General features: G+C 33.1%; 3 protein-coding genes across 8 annotated transcripts in view; 2 read left to right on the top strand and 1 right to left on the bottom strand.

Moving 5' to 3' along the window:
• The first annotated feature begins 1,509 nt into the window (after nucleotides 1-1,509).
• Nucleotides 1,510-2,090, top strand: LOC125056059. The gene has a single exon (XM_047658927.1). It carries the CDS (start codon nucleotides 1,589-1,591, stop codon nucleotides 2,042-2,044), a length of 456 nt encoding a protein of 151 aa, XP_047514883.1. The 5' UTR covers nucleotides 1,510-1,588; the 3' UTR covers nucleotides 2,045-2,090.
• Nucleotides 2,041-7,158, bottom strand: LOC125056057 (elongation factor Ts, mitochondrial). 6 transcript variants are annotated; one of them, XM_047658926.1, is made up of 5 exons: nucleotides 7,029-7,090; nucleotides 6,784-6,837; nucleotides 5,917-6,066; nucleotides 4,843-5,094; nucleotides 2,041-2,615 (listed from the first exon to the last, which is right to left on the bottom strand). In XM_047658926.1, the coding sequence occupies exons 3-5, from the start codon at nucleotides 6,064-6,066 to the stop codon at nucleotides 2,097-2,099; spliced, it is 921 nt and encodes a 306-aa protein (XP_047514882.1). In that variant the 5' UTR covers nucleotides 6,784-6,837; nucleotides 7,029-7,090; the 3' UTR covers nucleotides 2,041-2,096. The 6 variants fall into 6 exon arrangements, with proteins under 6 accessions (XP_047514882.1, XP_047514880.1, XP_047514876.1 ...); XM_047658924.1 differs by having other exon boundaries at nucleotides 7,024-7,087; XM_047658920.1 differs by lacking the exon at nucleotides 7,029-7,090 and adding an exon at nucleotides 6,442-6,480 and having other exon boundaries at nucleotides 6,784-6,985.
• Nucleotides 7,159-7,673: 515 nt separating this feature from the next.
• Nucleotides 7,674-23,414, top strand: part of LOC125056173 (dynein axonemal heavy chain 7) — a 70,407-nt gene continuing 54,666 nt past the window's right edge. The window contains exons 1-21 of the mRNA XM_047659146.1: nucleotides 7,674-8,044; nucleotides 8,260-8,464; nucleotides 10,912-11,047; nucleotides 11,390-11,556; nucleotides 11,922-12,075; nucleotides 12,340-12,489; nucleotides 12,841-13,032; nucleotides 13,654-13,782; nucleotides 14,005-14,252; nucleotides 15,208-15,429; nucleotides 16,240-16,321; nucleotides 17,124-17,248; nucleotides 18,383-18,560; nucleotides 19,009-19,130; nucleotides 19,709-19,993; nucleotides 20,088-20,210; nucleotides 20,320-20,473; nucleotides 20,543-20,769; nucleotides 21,654-21,798; nucleotides 22,600-22,728; nucleotides 23,099-23,261. Coding sequence (XP_047515102.1) covers nucleotides 7,825-8,044; nucleotides 8,260-8,464; nucleotides 10,912-11,047; nucleotides 11,390-11,556; nucleotides 11,922-12,075; nucleotides 12,340-12,489; nucleotides 12,841-13,032; nucleotides 13,654-13,782; nucleotides 14,005-14,252; nucleotides 15,208-15,429; nucleotides 16,240-16,321; nucleotides 17,124-17,248; nucleotides 18,383-18,560; nucleotides 19,009-19,130; nucleotides 19,709-19,993; nucleotides 20,088-20,210; nucleotides 20,320-20,473; nucleotides 20,543-20,769; nucleotides 21,654-21,798; nucleotides 22,600-22,728; nucleotides 23,099-23,261 — 3,556 coding nt within the window. The 5' untranslated portion in view covers nucleotides 7,674-7,824. The remainder of the gene's footprint in view (nucleotides 8,045-8,259; nucleotides 8,465-10,911; nucleotides 11,048-11,389; nucleotides 11,557-11,921; nucleotides 12,076-12,339; nucleotides 12,490-12,840; nucleotides 13,033-13,653; nucleotides 13,783-14,004; nucleotides 14,253-15,207; nucleotides 15,430-16,239; nucleotides 16,322-17,123; nucleotides 17,249-18,382; nucleotides 18,561-19,008; nucleotides 19,131-19,708; nucleotides 19,994-20,087; nucleotides 20,211-20,319; nucleotides 20,474-20,542; nucleotides 20,770-21,653; nucleotides 21,799-22,599; nucleotides 22,729-23,098; nucleotides 23,262-23,414) is intronic.

Here is a 23,414-nt window from a genome sequence, read left to right as displayed (position 1 = left end):
ATGTATCCTAGTGCTTAAGAATAAAATATAATGAAACATTTCATTAATAATTCTCTCACTATTACGTAGGCACTCCCTAACAAAAAAGAAATCCAATTCAGTCCTTTCGCAGATGTCGCAAAATACGCGGTACGAAAACTGAATATTGAGATTTGGATCGACATTAAAGTTGAAGTTTGCTGGCTCTAGTCTGACTCATCTAATAGCTTTGTTCGCACCATATAAAAGTACAAAAAAATTACAAACGACGACCAACGCCTTTCATTTGAAATGGTAGTATACTATTACATTATGAAAACTATTACATTGCATTGAGAAACTTCTCGAACCTTGTTTCCAGCTACTTGATTCGAACAAATTTTCTCCAGATATCGAAACATTTAAAAATCATAGGTACGTTTATATACATTATTTTATTATGAAGACTTAATTCTAATATTTATTTAGATAGGGTCTGGAAAATCGAAGTAGGTACTGTAACTCACTCTTTTACCATTAGGGGCCGTTCAAGTATTACGTAAGAAGATTTACTACAATCTATCCCCCCCCCCCCTTCTTCTTCTTGTCAGCTCTCAAAAATAATAGTACTTACATAAACGTATTAATTTTTTGTAGGAATCCTCGAAAATACATTTCCGTTTTCAAGTATAGACAATATGTGAGTAATATGAGTAAAAAAGTAAATAATTACTGTTGACGTAATCACCAAATAAGAAAATGAAAGACCACCCACCCTCTATAGTGCTTAGATACGTAATACTTGAACGGCCCCTTAGCACGAACAATTCGTAAAATCGAGTAGTTAACGTAGGTTAGTAATAGCAAATTTGTATGGAAATCTTGAGAAAGCACAAACATTGTTGAAATATAAAATCTGAAGCAAACTATACAAATTGTATGGGAAAACGATGCGTTTGTATACAAAATCATACGGGAGATGAGACTGTCAACCTAGACCAATCACAATCAAACGGAACGCACTTTTGTATTGACTTATACTTGACGAAATTGTTCTAAAGTTCGTATAGATTATAGGCTCTAAGATATTTATATGCCCATGCGTCGGCATTACTTTATATATGGGAAGCCTTAAAAGTGCGGTATTAAGCAATAACAATAAATAGATCAACAATAGAATGGTTACGCTCGAGCGGCCCATCTATCAAGGACAGTTACAATTATTTAGATTCACAACAAAAATATCAATAGTAACGGATGCTTCGAATTAGTACACCATGAAGGTTATATTATTTAATTTATCACCCATATCGAGTTTCAAGGAGTAAATATTCTCTTGTGTGTTCAAAATAAAGTTGATTTGGCAAAATAAACGAAATTTCTTATTATTTTATCTAGAATTTAAATGATTGCTCAGTAATTGTCGATGCCTTCTTAAATGTATCTAAAGAGTTCCACGAATATTGGTATTCTAAAAGAGTACAATCGTGGGTAAATCCTGAAATGAAAAGATAACTTTTTGGATATATAATTTTAGACCTTATTTAAAATTGTCATTGATGACACTATGATTTTGACAATCGATAAATTAAGTATTTCTTGATACGTTTTATAATAAAAAAATTAAATTATGTACACCGACGAAAATTCAGATAAGGAATGTGAATTTGACGAAATTAGTCCTGAAGACAGTCCGAATGTTACAAAGAAATCATTATCAACTGTTGGCTTTAGAAATACTATGGAGAGTCAAGCGCGGCCGATGGCTCTGAGAGCCACTCAATCTTTCACCGGAGCAGTGGAGGAGTTACGGCTTGGCTCAAACTTACAGCGAGTGCACCTTACAAATAGAGGAAATGTTACGCCCATCACTAAATCTACACCTGTATGCCCTTGTGGATGCCTTTTACGGCCAGCTGTAACAGGCCCTTTCCGGACTAGAGAAAAAAACACCCTAGCACTTCTCGTTGTTGCGCCGGAAGTTCTAAACCATCATGGCTACAATTTCGAGCCCAATCAAATCGCAATGTTCTGGAAGAAAGATTGCAGGAAATTTCTTTGGAAAGGGAAATCAAAAACATATTGACTTTTTAATTTTTTGGAGTTTATTTAAAATAAATATCTAAGACCAACAACATCTACTGTAATGTTTGAACGGTATCCAACGGTTGCTTTTCTACACCTGGTAGGGATTCCTCAGATTCTCCACAAGAAAACCTAACGTAATCGATAACTTCAACTTTGTTTTCATCGAGAATCTCTTGGACCGTGAATGAAGGATCCAACAGGTACTCCTGGTAAATGAGGCAGACTTCATCATCAGAATTTTTGGCTGGAGTGTCGTTTTCCTTGTTCCCGATTTTCAATGGCGCACAACCGACAATGTGTTGACACAATTGTCTTCCCATGTCTTCTTGGTCATTCGGTTGCTTGTAGGCTAATAGGGCTCCATATTTTCCAGCAGAATATTCTGACGCGACAGCAGGAGCTGGGTGGGTGTAAGCGGATATTTTAACGTCACTACTGTTAGCTTTCCAGCACTCAGCGCGACGTAGCACGGCGTTTTCCCCAACAGATCCAATAAAAAGTGCCAGAACTTCAGATAATTTCCTACCATCAACATTCATGTTGCCAAGTTGCTCACTGTCCAACTCCATCTGAAATTTTAATAATGTTTTGTTATGCATTTGAACCCTAGCTATACATGACATTCAAGTTAGGCCACAATCGTGTGGCAGGCACAGATATCTGCCTGACGGGTGAGTAGCGACCCGCAACGGCTTCGCACGGGCATCCGTGATCCGTTAACCTTAAAAATTATATATGTACCTTATGAATCATTCCAAATATTTATTAAAACCGAAAGAAATTCCAAGTAGTTCTTTTCAGACACAGAGATAGATATCACTCATCGATGAGGCAGCGCCGTAAGTAAGGTTTACTTCTTTGCAAGTCAGGCACGAAAGAGATATAATTTTTCGGGTTAATATATAGCTTATGACACAACAAAATAATGTGGCTTACTTAAAAAAAAAACAAAATCCATTCAGTAGAACCAGAGATTACTCCCTACAGACCTACAAATTTTACCTCATAATAATAGTATAGAATAAGAAATCGGAATCAGAGACCAAGGAAAGTTAAGGTGGAAACATACTACTAAAACGCTACGCGACGCAACGTGTCGACACCCGATGTCCATCGTGCACATTATCAACACGCGACACCACGACTTAAATCCAATTCGTGGAAATTCCACACAGTATGCATTTTCAGTAAGAAATTAATTTAAGGAATATTTAGGTGGTGAAGGCGCCGTTCCGTGGTGGCTTGATATTGTGAGGAAAGGTAGACAAAATTAAAAACTTGCAACTCATACAAAAGTCTTGTAATATAATATTTTAATAAAACTTTCCTACCTACAATAGCTTGTATTCATTTGTTCGGCTATTTCTTCCCATGCATTATTTCTCACAGTATGGTTGCTGTATTAAGCTAATCTCATGTCATATAGAACAGAATATTGTTTCACCAACTCAGTTAATTGTTGGTCGTTCATTTCGCCAAAAAAATAAATCCAAAAATATATAAGTATATAAATTGACATTTGTGCCAAAAACTCGAACGTTTGACGCTTGGCGTCAACAACACGACAACACGCTGAATCAACAATCGATTGGATGTTACCGCGTGTGATCACATGGCGTGTTGTCTATGTGCACCTGACCATATTAAATATATGGGATTGATAAGTACTGACATACGTCGGATGGCGTGGTGTAGCGTCGCGTTTTAGTAGTATGTTTCCGCCTTTACTGTTTTTAAGGCGGAAACATACTACTAAAACGCGACGCGACGTGTCGTGTCGACACCCGATGTCCATCGTGCACATTACCAACACGCGACACCACGACACGCTTGCAAATTCAAAAGTCATTTAGCTGATTTATTCCCCGCGCAATGTGCCAGCAAGTTTTTACCAATTTGAGGTTCAGATTCGAGGAATGTTTGCAGCGCAATGGTGCACACCTGGATGATGTTATTTTTAAGAAATAAATTTCCCAGATGTCTATTTTAATTGAAATAAAATTTTTTATGTATTGTATTTAGTTTTTTTTTTTATTTTTTTTTCAAATTCGCAAATCTTTCTGGCCAACCCTGTATTTTTCTAATAAACTGAATTGATTAGCAGGTTATTTGTATTAACTAACAACATCCTAACTCCCTGTTTTTGTCCTTGTATTGAGGTAATCTCATGTCATATAAAACAGAATATTGTTTCTCCAACTCAATTAATTGTTCGTCGTTCATTTCGCCAAATAAATCCAAAAATATCTAAGTATATAAATTGACATTCGTGTCAAAAACTCGAAAGCATTGACGCATGACGTCATCATCACAACATCCACAACACGCCGATCCAAATCGATTGGATGTTACAGCGTGTGATCACATGGCGTGTTGTCTATGTGCATCTGACCATATTAAATATATGGGATTGATAAGTACTGACATGCGTCGGATGGCGTGGTGTGGCGTCGCGTTTTGGTAGTATGTTTCCGCCTTTATACATAAAGTATGTAGATTATTTAATTTGAGTACAGTGAGGAAATGCTGCCAGCGTTAAAGGTACTTACACTGCCTCAGGGACCAAACTATTAAATATTTTTTTTTAATTACATTTTTATTCTAAGTAAATTGTAAATACTGTATATTTGATTGATATGTTTAGGTTTTAATAAACAATTTTAATAAGAAGTAAGCAGATATAATTCTTGCTAATTTTTTAAACAGTTTTTAGGTAAAGATATAATAAAAATTTATACATACAACCTAAAGATAACTTTGTTCTACTACTGATAGTAAAAGGTAAATGGTACTTACTTTTGTAACAGGACCCTTGGCCTGAAGGTGAGTATGAGAAAACTTATAACATGCAAGGGTTGCATCTTCCAACATTTTCTGAAATTTCTCATTCTTGGCCACAAAGTCTGTCTCACAATTAAGCTCCACTAAAGCACCATGGCTTTGGTCAAACTTTACTGCAACTAGCCCTTGGAGTGCTTTCCTTCCGGCTAATTTAGTAGCTTTTGCCCAGCCCATGGCCTGAGCTTGCTCATTTAGCCATGCCTCCGCCTGTATTCATTATAAACAAAGAAATTACATAACAATTTTGCATATAAACAAGTAACAAGGTTATAAGATCGGTGTAAAAAATGTTAAAATTTAATATTATTTTAATAGTATAATTGGTGTGATTATAAAAAAGGAATAATGAAAATTTCTTAGTCATAGCAGTTTAAAACTTCCACAGTGACAGTTATGTGGGCCCTTAAGTGTGGAGTCATTCCAAATGTGTTAAATCAATCAATCAAAATCAAAATACGTTTATTCAATTTAGATGCAACTTAGGGCATGCTTATGAATGTCAAAAACGTTTACAAAATTCGCGAAAGAGCAAGACTATGCATTCCGTTCGCAAAACTACCAGGATGCCTTGTTCTGAGAAGAACGGGCAATAAACTCAGCAAGTTTTACCCTCCCTCTACATTACAATTATTCAAAGGAAAATGTCATAAACCACAACGTCATTAAAGTTACATAAGTAAAAAAAAATCTGTTCAGTGATTTACCACATTCACCATTACACACATGTTAAAACAACTAACAAATGTATCTTTTATTAAAAATAAAGACATTTTCTTAGCGCACTACCCTAACGTGTAATGTTTTAGATAAACTATTCTAATCACTCTGATCCAAAGTATTAATAATTAGTATTTTGAGAAAAGGTTAATTGTAATGTTTGTATGACATTTATATTTGACATTATTTTTGTAATGAAAGTATAATCCGAAATAAACAATTGTTTAGGTGGAAAAAAGATACATGTATGTTACAATGTTTAACATAAAATAAGGATTTGCAAGTATTTAAATGGTTAGTTATAAAATATACCTTATCAGTGTCATTGTTGTGCATTTCAAGTGCCTTCTTGCAATTAGCAATTGTATAACCAGTTTTCTTCCTCAACTTAGCTAATAAAGAGGACTCAGCAGCACGCCAACTTATACTTGTGTGAAAATTTCTTACCAATTGCAATATCATCTGAAAAATATTAGATTTTCAAATTAGTAACAGAAATTGAATGCAAGCACAGCAAACATTATAATTATTTATCTTTGTTAAATTTACAAGTATTAGCTAGTAGTCGAACTCACTAGTAAAACATTCTAAATTTAAATTAACTCCAATACACAAATTGAAGATAAATTTTGCTTGCTATAGCTTTATTTTTGAATAGTTTAAGATAATTTAAGCCTTTATACAGCTAAGTTTACAACAATAACTATGAAATGACATCATCGGTTATTACAGCTACTGCAAGGCCAAAACTACACTAACACACAGTAACAGTTTTGTTTAGAGCTTCATGCAAGAAACAACTGATTTAGTTTTAAAACTTATTATAGTTGTTGTTACCTTTGAATGCAACTTAATAGTTTGTTTCATTACATAAACCTATAAGGAAATGTTAAGATAAGAGACATTTTTATTAAAAATATACTAAAAGAAGAAGCGTTTTACATAGAAACTACTATGTCTATCTGTCTCTATTCTAATTTTCATAATCCTGGCTATTGATAAAGGAAAAAGACAACCTGTCTGTTGTCATGGTAAAATCAATAAACAGTATTTTAAATACCTAGCCTTCGCTGGCTAGGTCTTAAAATGTATTAATTTAACCACATTCCTATAGTTACTAATAAGTGATATAAATATTTTCGTATGTTTCTTATGTAGGATACAATAATTTTGACTTACCTTTATCTTGTTTGTCGTAAGTATACTGTGATGATTAATTAGAAGTAAATACGGCTGTAACAATATTTTGTAGATCTATCTTTTTATGCACTTCACAAAGATGTAAAGAATAATTTATTTGTTTAAAAATGTTAGGTTATTATTTAGTAATTTAAATGCAATTTTTTTTCGTGCGATTTTTGACAAATAAATAGGTTTTAGAAGCTAGTTAATTGTTATAACATAATATTGACAATTTACCTTACATCAATAGTAAATAATTGAGAGAATGATCCGACGTCCGACTACCGTAGATCTTACATTATTTTTAAATAATATTTCACAATAATTAAAATTCTAGTTTATCCAGTCCAGTCTAGAAAGGTCCGAAAAATTTATTATCTGTTCCTTAACCTATACAATTTCGTAATCTGTGCTCAGGCCTCCGTCATTTGGCGCCTAAAATTCAGTAATAAAACGGGCAATATTATAATTTTTAACTATTCTAATTTCTATTCTTGTATTTTATGTATCTGTTATACATAAAGTATAAAGAAATAAATTAACTATATAGTGAGAATCTAATAGATGCGCAAATGTCGCTTTTAGGTTTATTTATTGGTATATCTTTATATAAGTAATTTTTGTAGAACACGTGTCCACAGTAGGAAGTTTAATAACAATTTTACATGGAGCTTGATTGATACAATTTAAATTATAGTTTTTAATAATATGTAAACATAATATGTTGTGCTGACATATTATACAGTTAAAATTGTTGTCACTTATAAGAATATGTGATCATATAATTGATTGGTATTAGGTATATGTAATTACGATCAGAGAGAGTTGCGTCAATTTTTCAGATCCATTCGTATATTTCTGTTATTAGTAATGATTGTAATAACTATTAAATGGCTAGAATATTTTGGCTGGAAATGTTTCAACCTGGAGAATTCGAATTGCATGCTACGTGCAATGGAATTTTCATTTTATATTTAATAACATTTTATATTTCTTTCAACATGGACATACATTTAAAATTTCAGATCGTAGGTAAACATGCAGAAAAATAAACCAACGCGTAAAAAAAGCCAACCAGCACCGTCAACGTCGGATGTTAAACTTCCAAAGATTCCAAGGATTAAAATGCCAGATGATTTTAAAATACGAACACAACCACTGTTTTCACTCCCTGAAGAGGTCTTGAAATTGCCTCACCCAAAGACAAAGGCTGCGAAAATACAGGCATCTAAAACGTCTGTCAGGAAGAAGTCTAGTGGTATTTGCTTGTCAGATTTTAATTTTTAACCGACTTCAAAAAAACTAAAAAACCGATCAGTTTGAAAATTAGGATCATGTTTTTAATTATTGAAATAGCTGGATAGTCTTATCATCAGTTTTTATTGAATGGAAAGGTCTCATGATAGCCCTGAATATATAATTAAGTGTAACAACATGTAGAAATTTATGTTTAATCTACGAAAAACATTTCAGTAATGCAAAGTTTTACGGCAATGAGAAAGGCCCGAGAGGAGTTCAGGGCAAAGTTGATGAATTTGATTTGTCAATCCGCGCCAGGGGAGGACGGGGATTCAATACCCTCAGCTGAGGAGAAGAATATGCTTAGATATTATTATTATCTACGTTATGGGATTGATACAATTCATGTTGCGCCCCTTGATAACAAAATTATTCTACGGTAAGAGTAAACACGATAAAAAATAATAACAACTTAGTTGAATACTAACTTTTATATGTAAACATTAAATAAATTAGGGTACCCACTCGTTTCAATAGTGAGGGTAGTCACGTTTTTTAATTTTGTTCAATTAAACAATTTATATGATATTCCGAAGTTTGTTGTTGAATAACGGCCAAAACCAATATGCAATCTCAATCCAATTTTAGCTGTCATAGACTGACAATTCAATCCATTTCTAAAGAAAAGCATGCCAATATTCAATACATGGACTGAGATACCAATCTAATTATTCAACCAATCGTTCAGAGGGCGGATAAGAGATTGAAGATTGCCCTCTGTATGAAAATGAATGTTTACTCATGCCAACAACCTATCTGTCCATTTTGACAGTGCTTCGATTGGCCAAATCAATCTCGGATTGCTATCGGTGAAACTCGTATGATTTGGGTTTGGGATTGCGACCTAACTTAATATTCATTGGGAAAATTTATTCATCTTCGTCATCTTCCAGTTCTAGTGATAGTGATTTGGAAGTTTAAATGCAATTATCCGATTGGGATAGTAATTCTGAAGCTGGAAGAAGACAACGTACTTCTGTGCGAAGACATAAGAAGACAAGAATTTATTATATCCAGGGCCTGAATGACGCCGAATTCACATTTAACAAAAGAAGCTTTGGAGACACTTTTACACAAAGTGATGTCTATCATATATGACTTCTTGCAGGTTTCATCTTTTCATCAACTTTTGTAAAAAAAAAACCTACTAAATCCACTTCAAAACCTCAAGACTCCAGCAGAACATCTTTATAACGAATCTCAAATACGAAGCAGAAATGTGGTGGAAAGGACATAATATGGTGTTTGGAAAAAATCGGTTCCCCAAAATCGGTTTGTCAAAAAAGGTTTTGCTTCAAGTATCTCGTGTACAAGCCGTGATAGTGGCATGTGCAGTGTTGCACAATATTGCTATTGATATGCGAGATGAACATTTTGAACTACTGCAACAAGTGGATGAACAAGCTGATGATATTGATCAAAGCGCAATTGACAACGTGGGAAATGCAAGTGTGCGAAGTAATCTTATAAGTAATTATATTGCTTTATTACTATAATATTTTATAAATTACAACATTTTTGAGATAAATTAAATAAAAATTCAATGCTTTTATTTAAATAAAAATACAAATTTTTAATACAATACATCCTCGCTCCAGGCACAAAATCTATTATTTTTCTAATTTATTTAACAATATATTTTTTTCTATGGCCCATAATTATCTTTTATGCTCTCTTTCTTCCTCTTCAAATGCCCATTGCTTTCTCTTATTTAGAAGCTCTTCCTTTCAATTGACTTTCATTTCCTTCGACAGACAACAATATCATGTCTTTGACTTTTTCCTCGATAGAGATCGGGGTAAGAGGAGTAGCAGCACTAGGGCCACCTCCTGTACGATATGTTTCAGCATGTATCAAGGCAGACTTTTTTCTTGTAGCCCTCTTTAAGCTTTAGCACTGCGAAAGTTTACCCCACTTGTGCTATTAAACAGCGCCTCCAGCGTCTTCCAGCACTGCTCTTTTTTCCTGCCAGGTGACTGAGTCACTCTTTTTATTTTCTAATATATTTTTATGGTCAGCAACAAGCGAAGTTAGAAGGTCAACTTCTTCCCGGCTGAAATTGACGCTTCTTTCACGTTTTTGCGTAGACATTTTTTTAAGTTAAAGAACCAACCTCGAATCACAAAAACAAGATACACAAACTACTCAGAGAAAATTTATATGTGTAATAATATGTACTGAAATACTCAATAACCTAACAAACAAAAATACCATATGAAAATGACAGCCCGTTTCGTTACAAGTAATATTAAATGACCAACAAAAAGGTTAAGGTTCTATGTTTTTCTATAGAATTTTGTAACTTTATTTGTTCGTAACAAAAAAACAAACAAAACGTTGCATAGCTATTTGCTACTTTATCCATACATTGTGAAACAGACCCTATTAGTCTTACTTATTTTATTTCGTTCCAAAAACAGCAAACTTTTGGTATGCTTGAACACAACATATTGCATTGAACGAAACGCGGTCGAGAGGCAAGGATCACGCAAAAGATTGCTGTCAATCTTTTGTCAAATAAACAATCGGATAGCAGAAATGTTTATTGGCATGCAGATTGGAGATCGGTCTTTAGATATGAATCAGTCCAAGATTGGTTATAATCATAGATTGAGGATACATTATTAATTTTGGCCGTTAGTCTAATTCCGATTGATTGATTGCTCATATTATTATACAACTTGAATCAGACTTAAAGATATCCCAAGAAACTTCTTCAGTAATATTTTGGTAGATCTCAAGATAAAATTGGGATTTTCGGATACATTTTGGAATTCATAATATTTAGGGTGACAATCTAATACCAGCAAAACCATAATATTTTAGGGTACACAATTTAATACCGGCAAAACTGAAAAAATGGAAAGACACACTTTTTACGAGTACTGATGAGATGAGAGAAGATTTCATGATGAGTATGAAGAAAGCAATCGTCGACTTTGTCTTGAAAGATCCTAATACGGTTCGAATTGTTTTTGAATTCATTTAATTATACAATTTTAATATACCTTTAATCCATAAAGTCAAAGTCAAATTATTTATTTCAATTAGACCATCTAAAATGGCACTTTTGATTGTCAAAAAACAAAAAAACATACATTTTATATGAACTTCAAAATTAAATATATAATAAACTAAGCATTTTTGAAATCCGAAAGTAAATTGCGAACACAAATTTGTTATAGGACACCAGTGGAAAAGATTTCTTCTGTGTCTAAAATTAATTAATGAAAATTCATTGTAATTATTGTTTATCTCAGAGATAGATTATATAGACACTATTGTAATTAAAAAAAACTTTTAGGAGGAATCTCTGGAAGAAGAAGACACACCATTAAAACAGGAGCTGGCAAAGAAAGATGATGCGTGGCGAAACCGTTATGCCATAGCCAAGAAGTTTGTGACGAAGAACCTTCATAGTGTTAACCCTTGCATTGCACAGGTGCTGCAGATATGGTGGAAACAATTCAAGTGAGTTCATTTTGGCCTTGGCCTTTTGGTATTAGCCTTACATATATGAGTATGTTTCAAAGACTAAAGTTTTAAGTTTTATAAGTTATTCTTGAGATTTTGTGCAGTAAACACATAACAAACCAAATTGACTCGATTTTGAGAAGTAAATGTATTTTTGTGACCCATTTTAACATTATTGAGAAATTTAATCTCGTTAAGTCAAGGAAAACAGTTTTATGTTCTATGAAAGTTGGTAATAATAAAAACGTTACAATTTATATTCTGTAATATAAAATAGCGAGTGTTGACAGCGACACAACGAAGCAAAATAAAATAACTTTAAATGTTGTACAATAAAGTGTTATGAAACAATTGCTCCATAGCGATCTACGTCTAATAAGCATGAAGGATATAAAGATGACGAACGAAGCTTATGAACTACAGGATTTCTGTTTTGTAAGCAAGAGACACATTGAGGCCGCAGGGAACGTGCTCTCTATGCAGTGGATACCCACTGTACAGGCTGTTTTTCTTCAGGTGTGTTATAAATCGTTTTGAAAGGCGATTTAGTACTAACGTTGTCTAACAATCGTGCTTCATCTGGCCGATTTTTAAAATCTTTAACGTCCATTAGATAAGTTATTTGAAATTCTTTTAATTTTCATTCTGCGATATAAAGCCAACAATTATAAATTTGGTTTTGATTCACTTCTTTGGTCAGTGCTTTTTATGGCGTAGAAAAGTTGACCTCTTTGCTTTCGATTTTATAGAAACTTCAAAAGGATTTAATATTATTTGTAGGGTAGTAAAAAGCGGCAAATCCCAGAACCAAAGCAGGTGTCGAAAATGAAACATTTCTACAATTGCCTCGCGTGTATTATGGCGTACAATTTGCAGACACTCTGCCTGAAATCTATGAAGGATTTCACCGAATATATCATTGATGTTGGGGTAATTAACTTAAGCTAAAACTAATTTACTTAGAGAAAAATGATAATCGTTTATAATCCTATTTATATTTCTCGTAAGTTTTTAACTGGTTCTAAAGCGCTTTAATCTGAAATTTTCTCTTTTCCGAACAACAAAATTCGAGATGTATTTATTTTCAATAAATCGTTGCCACTTGGTTGCAAAGAGTTTCTAAATAATTTATTTCTTACAACTATTTGGTGAGGGTAAAATTCTTTACCAATTCCAGTATCATTCTTGCTCTCTTAACCCCAGAAACAAATAGATTCCAAAACTATATGAATATGGATGACATTGTTGACACATGGTTTGAACTGGGATTTAATTTATCAGGGTATGAACCAAGGATTCGTAATAAATCTGACATTCGCGAATGAAGCTATACAGTTCGAGCCGTCTTTCAAGCAGTTCAGAGATCAGCTGTGTCTTCTATATGACTTCATAATAGATGCGTGCAGACAATGTCCAAGACTTGAGACTCTGCTGTACCAGGACTATGTGATAACGAGTAGAGTTACATTACGTGTGAGTAAATTAGTTCAACTTGCTTAAAAGTGTTTTTAACTATATACAATTTCTGCCAAATATCATAAATATAATTAGTGGATAGCACATATCCAATCCAAGCTTCTGGTTAATGCAGAAGGACAAATCTTGGTGTTTACATAATACATTATTGACTCAAAATCTAAAAAACCTAAGGAAATTTACGTTCTTACGTCGATTTCGATGTAGTATGTGTGAATTAGTTCTAGCAATTTTTTTATTATTTTTTTTATAAATTTTCCGATGAATCACACACAAACGCATAAAAATTTCATTTATGCAAAGATTTACAGCAATGAAAAATGCTCCAAAAGGAGTTCAGGGCAAAGTTGATGAACTTTTTTTTTGTTTTTTTTCTTGCTCTCACTTTTTTTGGTTTAGCCGATGTACATGGCCAATCAATAAAAATTTGTCGGTAATAATCATAAGAAGATTTTGATTCAAATAAAGCTAAAAATGTAGTAACCTAATAAGGATAGTCACCTTGCCAAAATCACAGATTGATACCTTCTTGGCATGCGTCTTAATCATTTAACTTTAGATGAACCCACAAAGAATATTGTTGCTTCATATTTAGATGATTATCATGTACCATTTCAGCCCGTTATTGATAACGATTTGGTAGAGGGTTATAAGAAACTCGTAACAGATCTAATAAATGAACAAAGGATTGGACCCGAATTGAGAGTTCAGGATTTTGATGATTACGTCTGTTTGCTTAATGGGGTGGTAATTATAACTATACATTATCTAGTATGAGGATTTGTACATCTAATTAAAAAATTTGGTAAAACTAGTTTAATCTGCTCAGTTTATCTAAATCATTATTCGAAATTTAAGATATATTGACGATATATAGTATTTGTTAGTAAAGTTCATATCTAAGATAAATTATTGTATGCGCGTTTTGTTTATGAAACAAAAAAAGGATTGCAGTTTTTTTGTGTCTAGTCATCATCAAAAGTAGAAAACTTTATCAAAGCGATACCAGAGAAGACTTTCGAAGAGTTTTGTGCTGAAGCAGTCAAATATGTGACTCTTGCGAGAGAGATACCTTCGAAACTCGAAGGGACAATAGTGATTGGTATGTTTCGGATGCAAAGGGCGGATCTTATTACTTCTTTAAGAGGTGCGGCGACGAGACTTGCAAATACTTTACTTAGACGTATGACGGAAGATTACCAGAATATGATTAGATCGTAAGTAAATTTTACATCAGATTTATGTATTTCATAAGATAAGTGCTGAAAATTATTTATTGATATATATTACGTTTTACACGCGATTAGCAGAAGAATAGCAACAAAATTGAAGAATTTCATATATTTTTTATAAATATTAATGTTATATTATGTTATATTTATTAACGTATTTACTGAAAAAAAATAGTATGCCTAACCAATTTTTTTTCAGCAAAGGGAGCATTCAAGTATTACGTAGCGAATTTTGGGGGGGGGGGTTCTTTTGTAAAACGTTACGATGCAGGGGGGGATTGAATTATTAATATTATTTTGGACGTTCCAGTACTTTACACCATATAATGGTAACTTTAAGGTATAAAGAGTCACTAGGTGGTCACGAAACGTTTTACTATACTTGGGTACAGTACTGTACCCTAAGTACAGAAAAACGTTACGGCGCATTACACGGGGGGTGAGGGTCAATTATCTCCAAAAATTGCGTGACGTAATACATGAACGCTCCCAAATATGTTTTATGAAATATCAAATCCAAGCACAAATTGTTTTTTTGTGTGGTGGTTGTTTATGTTCTTATTTTCTCCAAAGCCAATAAAAAATCTTTTTTATCTTTTACATATTTATTTGTATATTTGTCTGTTAATATTTTATGGTCGTGTTAAGCGGGCTATAGACGGACCGCATGTTGCAGTCAAGACCGACTGCAATATGGATCTGCAGTTTCCATACTAAATTAATATCCGCAATACACGGACCGCTCGAGCAGTTCCTGAGCAAATCGCATATTGCAGTCGGTCTTGACTGCAACATGCGGTCCGTCTATGTCCCGCTTTAATAATATTTCATTCTTAAACAATGTGTAGATTGAGTGCCTAGAATTTCTGAAATTCTCGTACTATATCATAAATACCTAATCAATATTAACATAAGAATTTAACATAAAACACATTTTTAGTATATATGACGAATACTCTACAATTGCGAATACTTTATTAACACCTCCCCCGGATACAGCTGCTTTAATGGAACTAATAGCCTATATAAAGAAAGTTGAGGATGTTTTGTTAGACGATATGGAAGATAAATTACGAAATGTTTTGCGGTACATAATTTTCCTAGGCGATTATACGGTGTTCACACCGTTGGAGATGAAGGCGAACAATCAGAGTTTTCATTGGTAGGTAAAATAGCAATTAAATATACATGATTTTTAATAATGATTCAGTGTTGTCAATATTAACGAAATGAGTGCTATGTTTCTGAAGTTAGGGAAAGAGTGAGAGAAAATAATGAGAGTAAATTTTAACGTTGCGCGCGCACACCGTCACAAAAAATCGACACCCTGAAGTTAGCTATAGTCAAAGTTTTAATTTTTTTGAAGTTATACTTCTTTTGCTGCGTTAGGGAAAGAGTGAGAGAAAATGATGAGAGTAAATTTTAACGTTGCGCGCGCATACCGTCACAAAAAACCGACACCCTGAAGTTAGCTACAGTCAACATTTTAATTTTTTTGAAGTTATACTTCTTTTGGCGCGATAGAGAAAGAGTGAGAGAAAATTATGAGAGTAAATTTTACGGTTGGCGCACACCGTCACAAAAAATCGACACCCTGAAGTTAGCTATAGTCAACATTTTAATTTTTTGAAGTTATACTAATTTTGGCGCGTTAGGGAAAGAGTGAGAGAAAATTATGAGAGTAAATTTTACGGTTGGCGCACACCGTCACAAAAAATCGACACCCTGAAGTTAGCTATAGTCAACATTTTAATTTTTTTGAAGTTATACTTCTTTTGCCGCGTTGGGGAAAAATATGAGAATTTTTTTTTTATTGTTACTGTCGTTTTTTCTACAAACGTAGAATAAGGCGAAAGATAAAAAAATTGAAATTTTTTTATCTTGTTAAGCCAAAGAAGTATTACTTCTAACGCGTGTACAGTACACACACATTTTTTTTATTAGAATTTGTATTTATTAAGAAATCTTCTAGGTACGCTCGTATGCCAAGTGTCATTGAGGAAAGCAAGGTTATATGCGATCAGAAGAAAATTGAGTATCAAGAATTGTTGAAGGTATTATTCATCTCAATATGAAAGTCTTCATTTTAAACACATTATCTGTTTAATTGGTTAAAAAAACAACATCAAATTTAGTCTGACAAAAAAATCATGTGTCCAATTCACACGTGGTAGAAGTGAAACCTTCAAAAACAAAGTTTTTATAATTAAAATATGTAAATTAGACTTTTTCTCTATCTAAATGTAGGATCTTTTCTTTAAAAAAAATATATTTTAATGTTAAATTTTTATTTATAACTTTAATATCAATCTTTAATTTGGTAAAAACTAAAATAATAAAAGTTTGAAATAAATTCACAAGATCCAACGTGGGAGAAAATGAGATAGGAAGCATTATACAGTGTATAAACTTTTAATTAAGTGTAGTACGAAGTTTTCACTTCAAAAAGTTTCTATAACTAATGATTTGTAAATAAAATTGATAAATAATCAAATTTTATAATTAAACTACTTACTTGACTTACTTATTTAATTTTCATCAAATCTATTTTTTTATTTCAGAAAATGTTCAAATACACACGAATTTAAAGTTTATACACTGTATAATGCCTCCTATCTCACTCTATCTCACGCCAAATCCTATTAATTTATGTGTCTGTCTCTTTTTACTGTCGCTTTTTCCGTTGCATCCGGTTTGAAATCACAACGATTCTAAAGAAGTTTCACTTCAATAAGCTCCCTTCTCCATGAATGCCATCAGGTCAATATTATGTATGAAGACGTTCCCATTAATTTTTTGAATCACAGCAAAGTTGTGACGAAACTTAGAGACTATTTAGAGAAAGTTCTTTTGTAGGTTCGTATTGCCAAATTCATTGATGATTTGGATGTGTACGAATTGCAATCAAATGAACTTCAATATTGGGGAGACATAAATGAATTATCTAAATATGTCACGCGGGCTCGCCGGCTGGACGAAAAGTAAGTTTAAAAAAATATTTTTTATTCACAAGTAATGTGTCTTGCGAAACAATAATACATTCCCAGAATAGTTTAAAAAAAAATCACGCTCTTTATTAAGTTCCCAATAAAACTGATCTCATTCGGAAGAGGAACATTTCATAAAAAATATCAAATTATACTTTTATTTCACATTTTTAGTCTAAAATGAGCCATCTGTCTAAATTTAAGTTTCGTGTACGCTCTCGATACCCCAGACATCCCATTATTCCATTTGTCCCTCCTTTCCGTAGAACGCGTTTTGGTCAAAGCTCACCGATGTCCAGATTGAGCATTCTGATAAACGAGCTAGATCTGGATATCCATAGTTGCTTCCCTCACGCTTTAAAATCGATTTTTGTTCAGTTTTTTGTAATTTTAATTTTTTTGATTAGTAATGGCTTTTTTCGTAATGTTTGTTTTATTTAATAATTGTTTTGATTGATATTTGTATGATCTCTTAATGTATATCATGTTTGCCTTTAAGTGCTTGTCACATTAAAAATTGTATTTTGTGTTTGTTTTTACTAATGTATTAGTGTGCCGAGCGTTGGCAAGCTTTATCAATAAAAAAAAATGCTAATACGCGATATTTTTTATTCAACTAGGTATACTTTGTATTGATTTATTTTTTCTTCACAAGATGTCTCTTTTATATCTATAGTTAGGTACAGTAAAAAATATAATTGTGGAATAGGCTGCTCGACTCCATACGATTGGCTACTTCCCTAACATCTGTTAAAACTCTTCTGCATAAACATTTCTTAATTATATCCTATCCTGATTAATGTGTGTAATTATTGTATTTCCTTTTCATTTGTATTCATAAATCCGTGAGATAAGCTTTTTAGTTTTGTTTTATTAATATTGTTTTGTATTACTTTAGATTAAGGTTCTATAATTTGTTTTATAAGATTTGGTTATGCACTTCTTGCACTTCACTCATAATATTTCTTTTTAGTTTTTTCTCTTAATAGGGTTGCCTGGAAGAGATTGCTTGTTAGCGATAAGGCCGCCCGTTGCATCCCTTATAATTTTTATGTATTATGTTATATTTTGTTTTTGGTTTATTGTTAACTGTAACGAAGTGTGAATAAATAAATAATTGCCTTTCAGATTGTCAATGGCGCTAGTGAAAATAGACCAATTTAATGAAGAGGAAACATCATTTGGTTGGGAGGTCTCTCAGTACCCCAAGAGGAAATCTGTCTATGACAGGCTCGTGCCATTTAAGAAATTATTCGACGCCGGCTATGATTTTCTTGAAAAGCATCATCTTTGGATGAAATCTAGAGTAAGTTTTAATATTTTTAAATTTGGCAATTTAATGTCATGTAGAGTAGGTGCGAGAGAAACAGCCGAACAGTTATGCGAGCTTTGCTTGCTTTGCTACGCGTTGTTTATTCACAAGAAATATATATTTTTAATGTTAAGTACCCAAATTATTGAGGAACTTTAATGACGTAAAATTGTTGTCATAACAAAAATGGATGTAGATGGTTCTCTCTTCTCTTCTCTCAGACTCACCTTGAAGTTATTATATAAAAGTATTATGTATTTCATTTATTAGGGTAATAATAATGCGGATTTCTTTTGTCCCTGACTGTTAAGATTCGTATAAAAGCTTATTTAATTAAAGTATATAAGCAACAATTTTAATAGAATTAGTATTTTCGTAAGGCGTTCGAGCAGCTATAGGAATCTACCGATACTCATAATGTATAATATTTACATTCTTTCAGGTGGGTAGCTTTGACCCAGAAGATATAGAAGGAGATGTGAGTTATTTCTACAAAATCGTATATAAGCTGGAGAAATCGTTCCAAGAAGTTCCTGCTACATTTGAACTTGCTCAATCTGTACGGTCAGTATCTAGTGATATTTGATGTAATGGAAATCATATTAAGTATATTTTTTTATTAAATAGTATTTTTCATTGCTATGTGGAGGTGAATAAAACTATACTATAACCGGAAAATTTCAAGGTCTTAAGAGTTGCTAATTAATATATTTATTTAACGAACTTTGGTTGCCCGTTGCCTTTTAAATTAGTAACCTGCTTTTTTTGTTTTTTATATGTATGATTTTTTATATTATGGTAACGAAGTGTAAATAAATAAATATGTGAAACCAGCAACCCACTGAAGTATTTTTGAACCAATTCGACTTAGGGTCCTCCAAGAAAAGAGTGTTCCTTTTCTTAAAAGGCCGGCTTAGCACTCGCGAGCCCTGTGGTATTGAGATCTATTATCCATGGGCGGTGGTATCACTTAACATCAGGTAAGCCTCCTGCCCGTTTGACCCCTGTTTAAAAAAAGTTCCAAAATAAGGTAACTTGGATATTTTTCCTAGTTTCTATTTACTTTTATACCAAGACTTGTTCATAAAATAATCAGAGGTAATAAATTAATCTTCAAATCTATAATTGAATTTTAACTACAGTCACAAAATGGAAGAGTTCAAGACAAATATGCCCATCATTCAGACGTTGGGTAATCCGGGCATGAAACCACGACACTGGGAGAAAGTATCTGAAATCGTGGGCTTCCCAATAGTAGTCGATGAAGAGTTGTCACTAGAAAAAGTTATTGATTTCAACTTAGTAGATTACATTGAGAAGTTTGAGAGTATATCGGAAGCTGCGACTAAAGAAAATAACTTAGAAAAGGCTCTCGATAAGATGATGAAAGAATGGGCTGATCTTAAGTTCGACATACTGCCATACAAGTTAGTACATTCGAAATTGTGGATGTTGAAGCTTATTTAATTCCTAAATGGTAATTTGATAATTAAAACCAATTAACCGAACTTATGATTTCAGAGATACAGGAACATATATTTTATCAAGTGTGGATGAGATACAGTTGCTGTTGGATGATCACATCGTCAAAACACAGACGATGAAGAACTCGCCTTATATTAAACCATTTGAAGAGATTATTTAGTAAGTTCACTTTAAAATTAATGCTTGCTTTGTTAACTTTCAGAAGAGTAAAGATACTTATTTGCTATTTATAACATTTTTGAACTCTAACAAAAATTTGTTTTAATAGTGACTGGGAAGGAAAGTTGGTCCTCCTACAAGAAATTCTTGATGAATGGCTCAAAGTGCAAGCGACTTGGATGTACTTAGAGCCCATATTCTCTTCACCAGATATTCAGCAGCAGATTCCAGAGGAGGGTCGCAGATTCAGTGCTGTTGATAAAGTAAGGAAAATCGAACTTACGGCTACTGAAATTAGTTTAAATTAAGTTTATAAGTTAACTTGATTTTAGATGTGGCGTGAAATAATGAAAGCCGGATTTACGGAACCTCGCGTTCTAGACGTGATAAAGATAGAGAAAATGCTGGACCGGTTAAAGAAATCCAATAATCTATTGGAAATGGTACAACGAGGGCTCAACGCTTATTTGGAGAAGAAGAGATTGTACTTCCCAAGATTCTTCTTCCTGTCTAACGATGAACTGTTGGAGATCCTGTCGGAGACCAAGGATCCGATGCGGTATGTGATTATAGAATTGGATTACCGGATATCTTTTCTAGCTTTTTATAGTTTAGTTGATATCTGATTCCTCTATGTATGTATTTTCGTGTTGTTCCCTCGAGAATGTAAGTGCGTGCTCCAGCAGATCGAGGACAAATCTTTGTTTTTAATTTATTTTATATTATTACTTAAGAGGTCATGTGGAACATGGTGTAATGGTTGCAGCTCCTTACAAACGTTGGGTAAAACAAAAACTTGGCGATCAAAAAGAGTGGCGGAGAGTTTATTGCCAGTTCTTCTCTTCCATTCTACGCCCTTGATTTGAGAACTGGCAGTAATTATAAAAATTATCCATTTTTTTTTACGTTTATAAGTGTACATTGTCTTACCTATATGAATAAATGATTTTGACTTTGACTTCTTAAAAACTTTGTTATTTGTATATCAGATGAGCAGGAGGCCCGTTTACCTCCTGTTACACAAGAAAAAAAAATAACGTAATGTAAATGTAACAGAGCTTAAGCATGATGTCGGGTGTTTCAATATTCTGTTTGTCTTGAAGACAGGATTCTGTATTGTATTATCTGAGATTTCTTAGAACTCTCAAAACAAGATTTGACGTTTTGGTATGAGCAGCGCTGTGGAACACGTCTGCTCCACAGCATAATGCTGAGCCAGGGCCAGTTACAACCACAACTCATTACACACTTAAAATTTGCCTTATTTCTTTTTTTTTTCATTTTTTTTTTCTTTTTTGATTATTATTGTTATTTTGTGTGTTTATGCGTGTGTTTCGTTAGAAATAAATGTTATGTCTGTCTGTTTGTTTACGAGCTGTACTTGCCATTCCTTCTTTCTTACTTTGTGAGATCTGCCTTTTGTGTCACTGATTAAAATTACAGTGTCCAACCTCACCTCAAGAAGTGTTTCGAGGGCATAGCAAAATTGTCGTTCACAGAGGAAATGGTCGTAACTCATATGCGGTCTTCTGAAGGAGAAATTGTAGAACTCACTATAACCATCAATACTGCTGCTGCTAGAGGCCAAGTGAGTCTATTTTGTGTATTTTCTTTTTATCCTACTATTAGTTAACACAAAAGATAAGAACGTGTCGGTACTTTACACTTTTAAAATTTACTGAGGGTAGGTTATTAACACGTCCGTTCCGCACGAAGTCTCGAAATAAGAGTGAGTCAACGCCGGTATTGCTTCGCGTTATATAGGTTTCTGCTACAAGATGGCGTTAGTCCGCTAACACTACAACTTTAAATATATAGTTTTATTTCTGAGTTTCTCTAGTCTATTAGTCTTTCCGAAGCAATTCTTAGGGTCCTTAAGAAAAGAGGGTAGGTACTAATTTCTAAAAAGCCGGCAACGCACTCGCGAGCCCACTGGCATTGAGTGTCCACAGGCGACGGTAACACTTAACATCAGATGAGCCTTCTGCAAGTTTGGCCCCTGTTCTATAAAAAATATATTGGGTCACTTGATATTGTAGGCATATTTAGTAGGATATGACAGGCAATTGTGTAGCGATTTTGTAATCGGGTTTTTTGATTATTAACATTTTAGGGAATTTGAGTGAAAAATATATCATCTTCGTAGAAACTGTATATCAACTCTAAAATAAGTGAAATTAATTATATGGCGATCATACTAGAAACGATAATAACAAATATTTAAAAAATTGTTTTTAAGTCTCTTACCCCCGTTGGGTCATGGCATTTAACCGTTTGCTTCATACATACTTAAGGCGAACATGAGTCCACAAGCTACGATAGCTGTATTAGCAACACGACCTATACTAAAACTCGTATTAAGATAATTGATTAATATTTTAATTTATAGGTAGAAAAATGGTTGCTAGAACTAGAAGTATCAATGAAATCTTCAGTACACCATTGTGTAGCATTATCGTATGATGACTATTTGAAGAGACCCCGAGAGAATTGGGTTCTCATTTGGCCCGGACAAGCGGTATGTATTTATAAATACTACTTGTTAATGTTTTTTAAACAATATTAGGTTTTCTATATATTTCCAATTATACCTTACTATGAATAGATAATCGTATATGATAAATATGTTGCTTCTTCATTATAGCTTTTCTCATTACATATAGTTTTATTAGACCGGAGATTTTAATTTGTTAGTAATTTCAAAAATATACTTTTACTTAAATGCGTTTTTTCTTATTAATATTGCATTAAATTTCCAAAATTAGAATTATCCCGACATTTTTACATACAAATTGATATCATTAAATAAAATAAAATTTACAAAAAACCCATTATAACTTTACTTTAGCTTTTGACAAACTATGCCATAGATATTTTTACAAATGTAGGTACAATGCATAGCAATGACTTTTTGGACGTCAGAGGTAACAGAAGCCATACACATAAACGTCAAAGCCATGAGAGCATATTGGGACAAGTGTAATTACCAGATATCCAAAATTGTGGATTTGGTGAGAGGTGAACTGAGTCTCCAGAATCGGATTACGCTGGGTAAGTTGAACAATGGTTTTAAAGGTGTTTTTCAAATTTATAAGGTTTTACTAATTGTGTTTTTATATTGAGTAATTTTATATTGAATATTTTTACAACAAATAGTAAGACAATTAGAATGGTGGTATAATTAAAGCTAGCCAATGATTTGAT

This window comes from Pieris napi, chromosome 14 (genome assembly GCF_905475465.1).
Source record: "Pieris napi chromosome 14, ilPieNapi1.2, whole genome shotgun sequence".
Lineage (NCBI taxonomy): Eukaryota > Metazoa > Arthropoda > Insecta > Lepidoptera > Pieridae > Pieris > Pieris napi.
This window is presented reverse-complemented; position numbering and strand designations above follow the sequence as displayed.

Coding starts and splice junctions, on each gene's coding strand:
- LOC125056059 (XM_047658927.1), top strand. CDS start 1,589: ATGTACACCGACGAAAATTCAGATAAGGAATGTGAATTTGACGAAATT.
- LOC125056057 (XM_047658920.1), bottom strand. CDS start 6,471: ATGAAACAAACTATTAAGTTGCATTCAAAG. Junction 6,067..6,441: donor CTATTAAGTTGCATTCAAAG/GTAACAACAACT, acceptor AATATTTTTCAG/ATGATATTGCAATTGGTAAG. Junction 2,616..4,842: donor CCAAGGGTCCTGTTACAAAA/GTAAGTACCATT, acceptor TTAAAATTTCAG/ATGGAGTTGGACAGTGAGCA.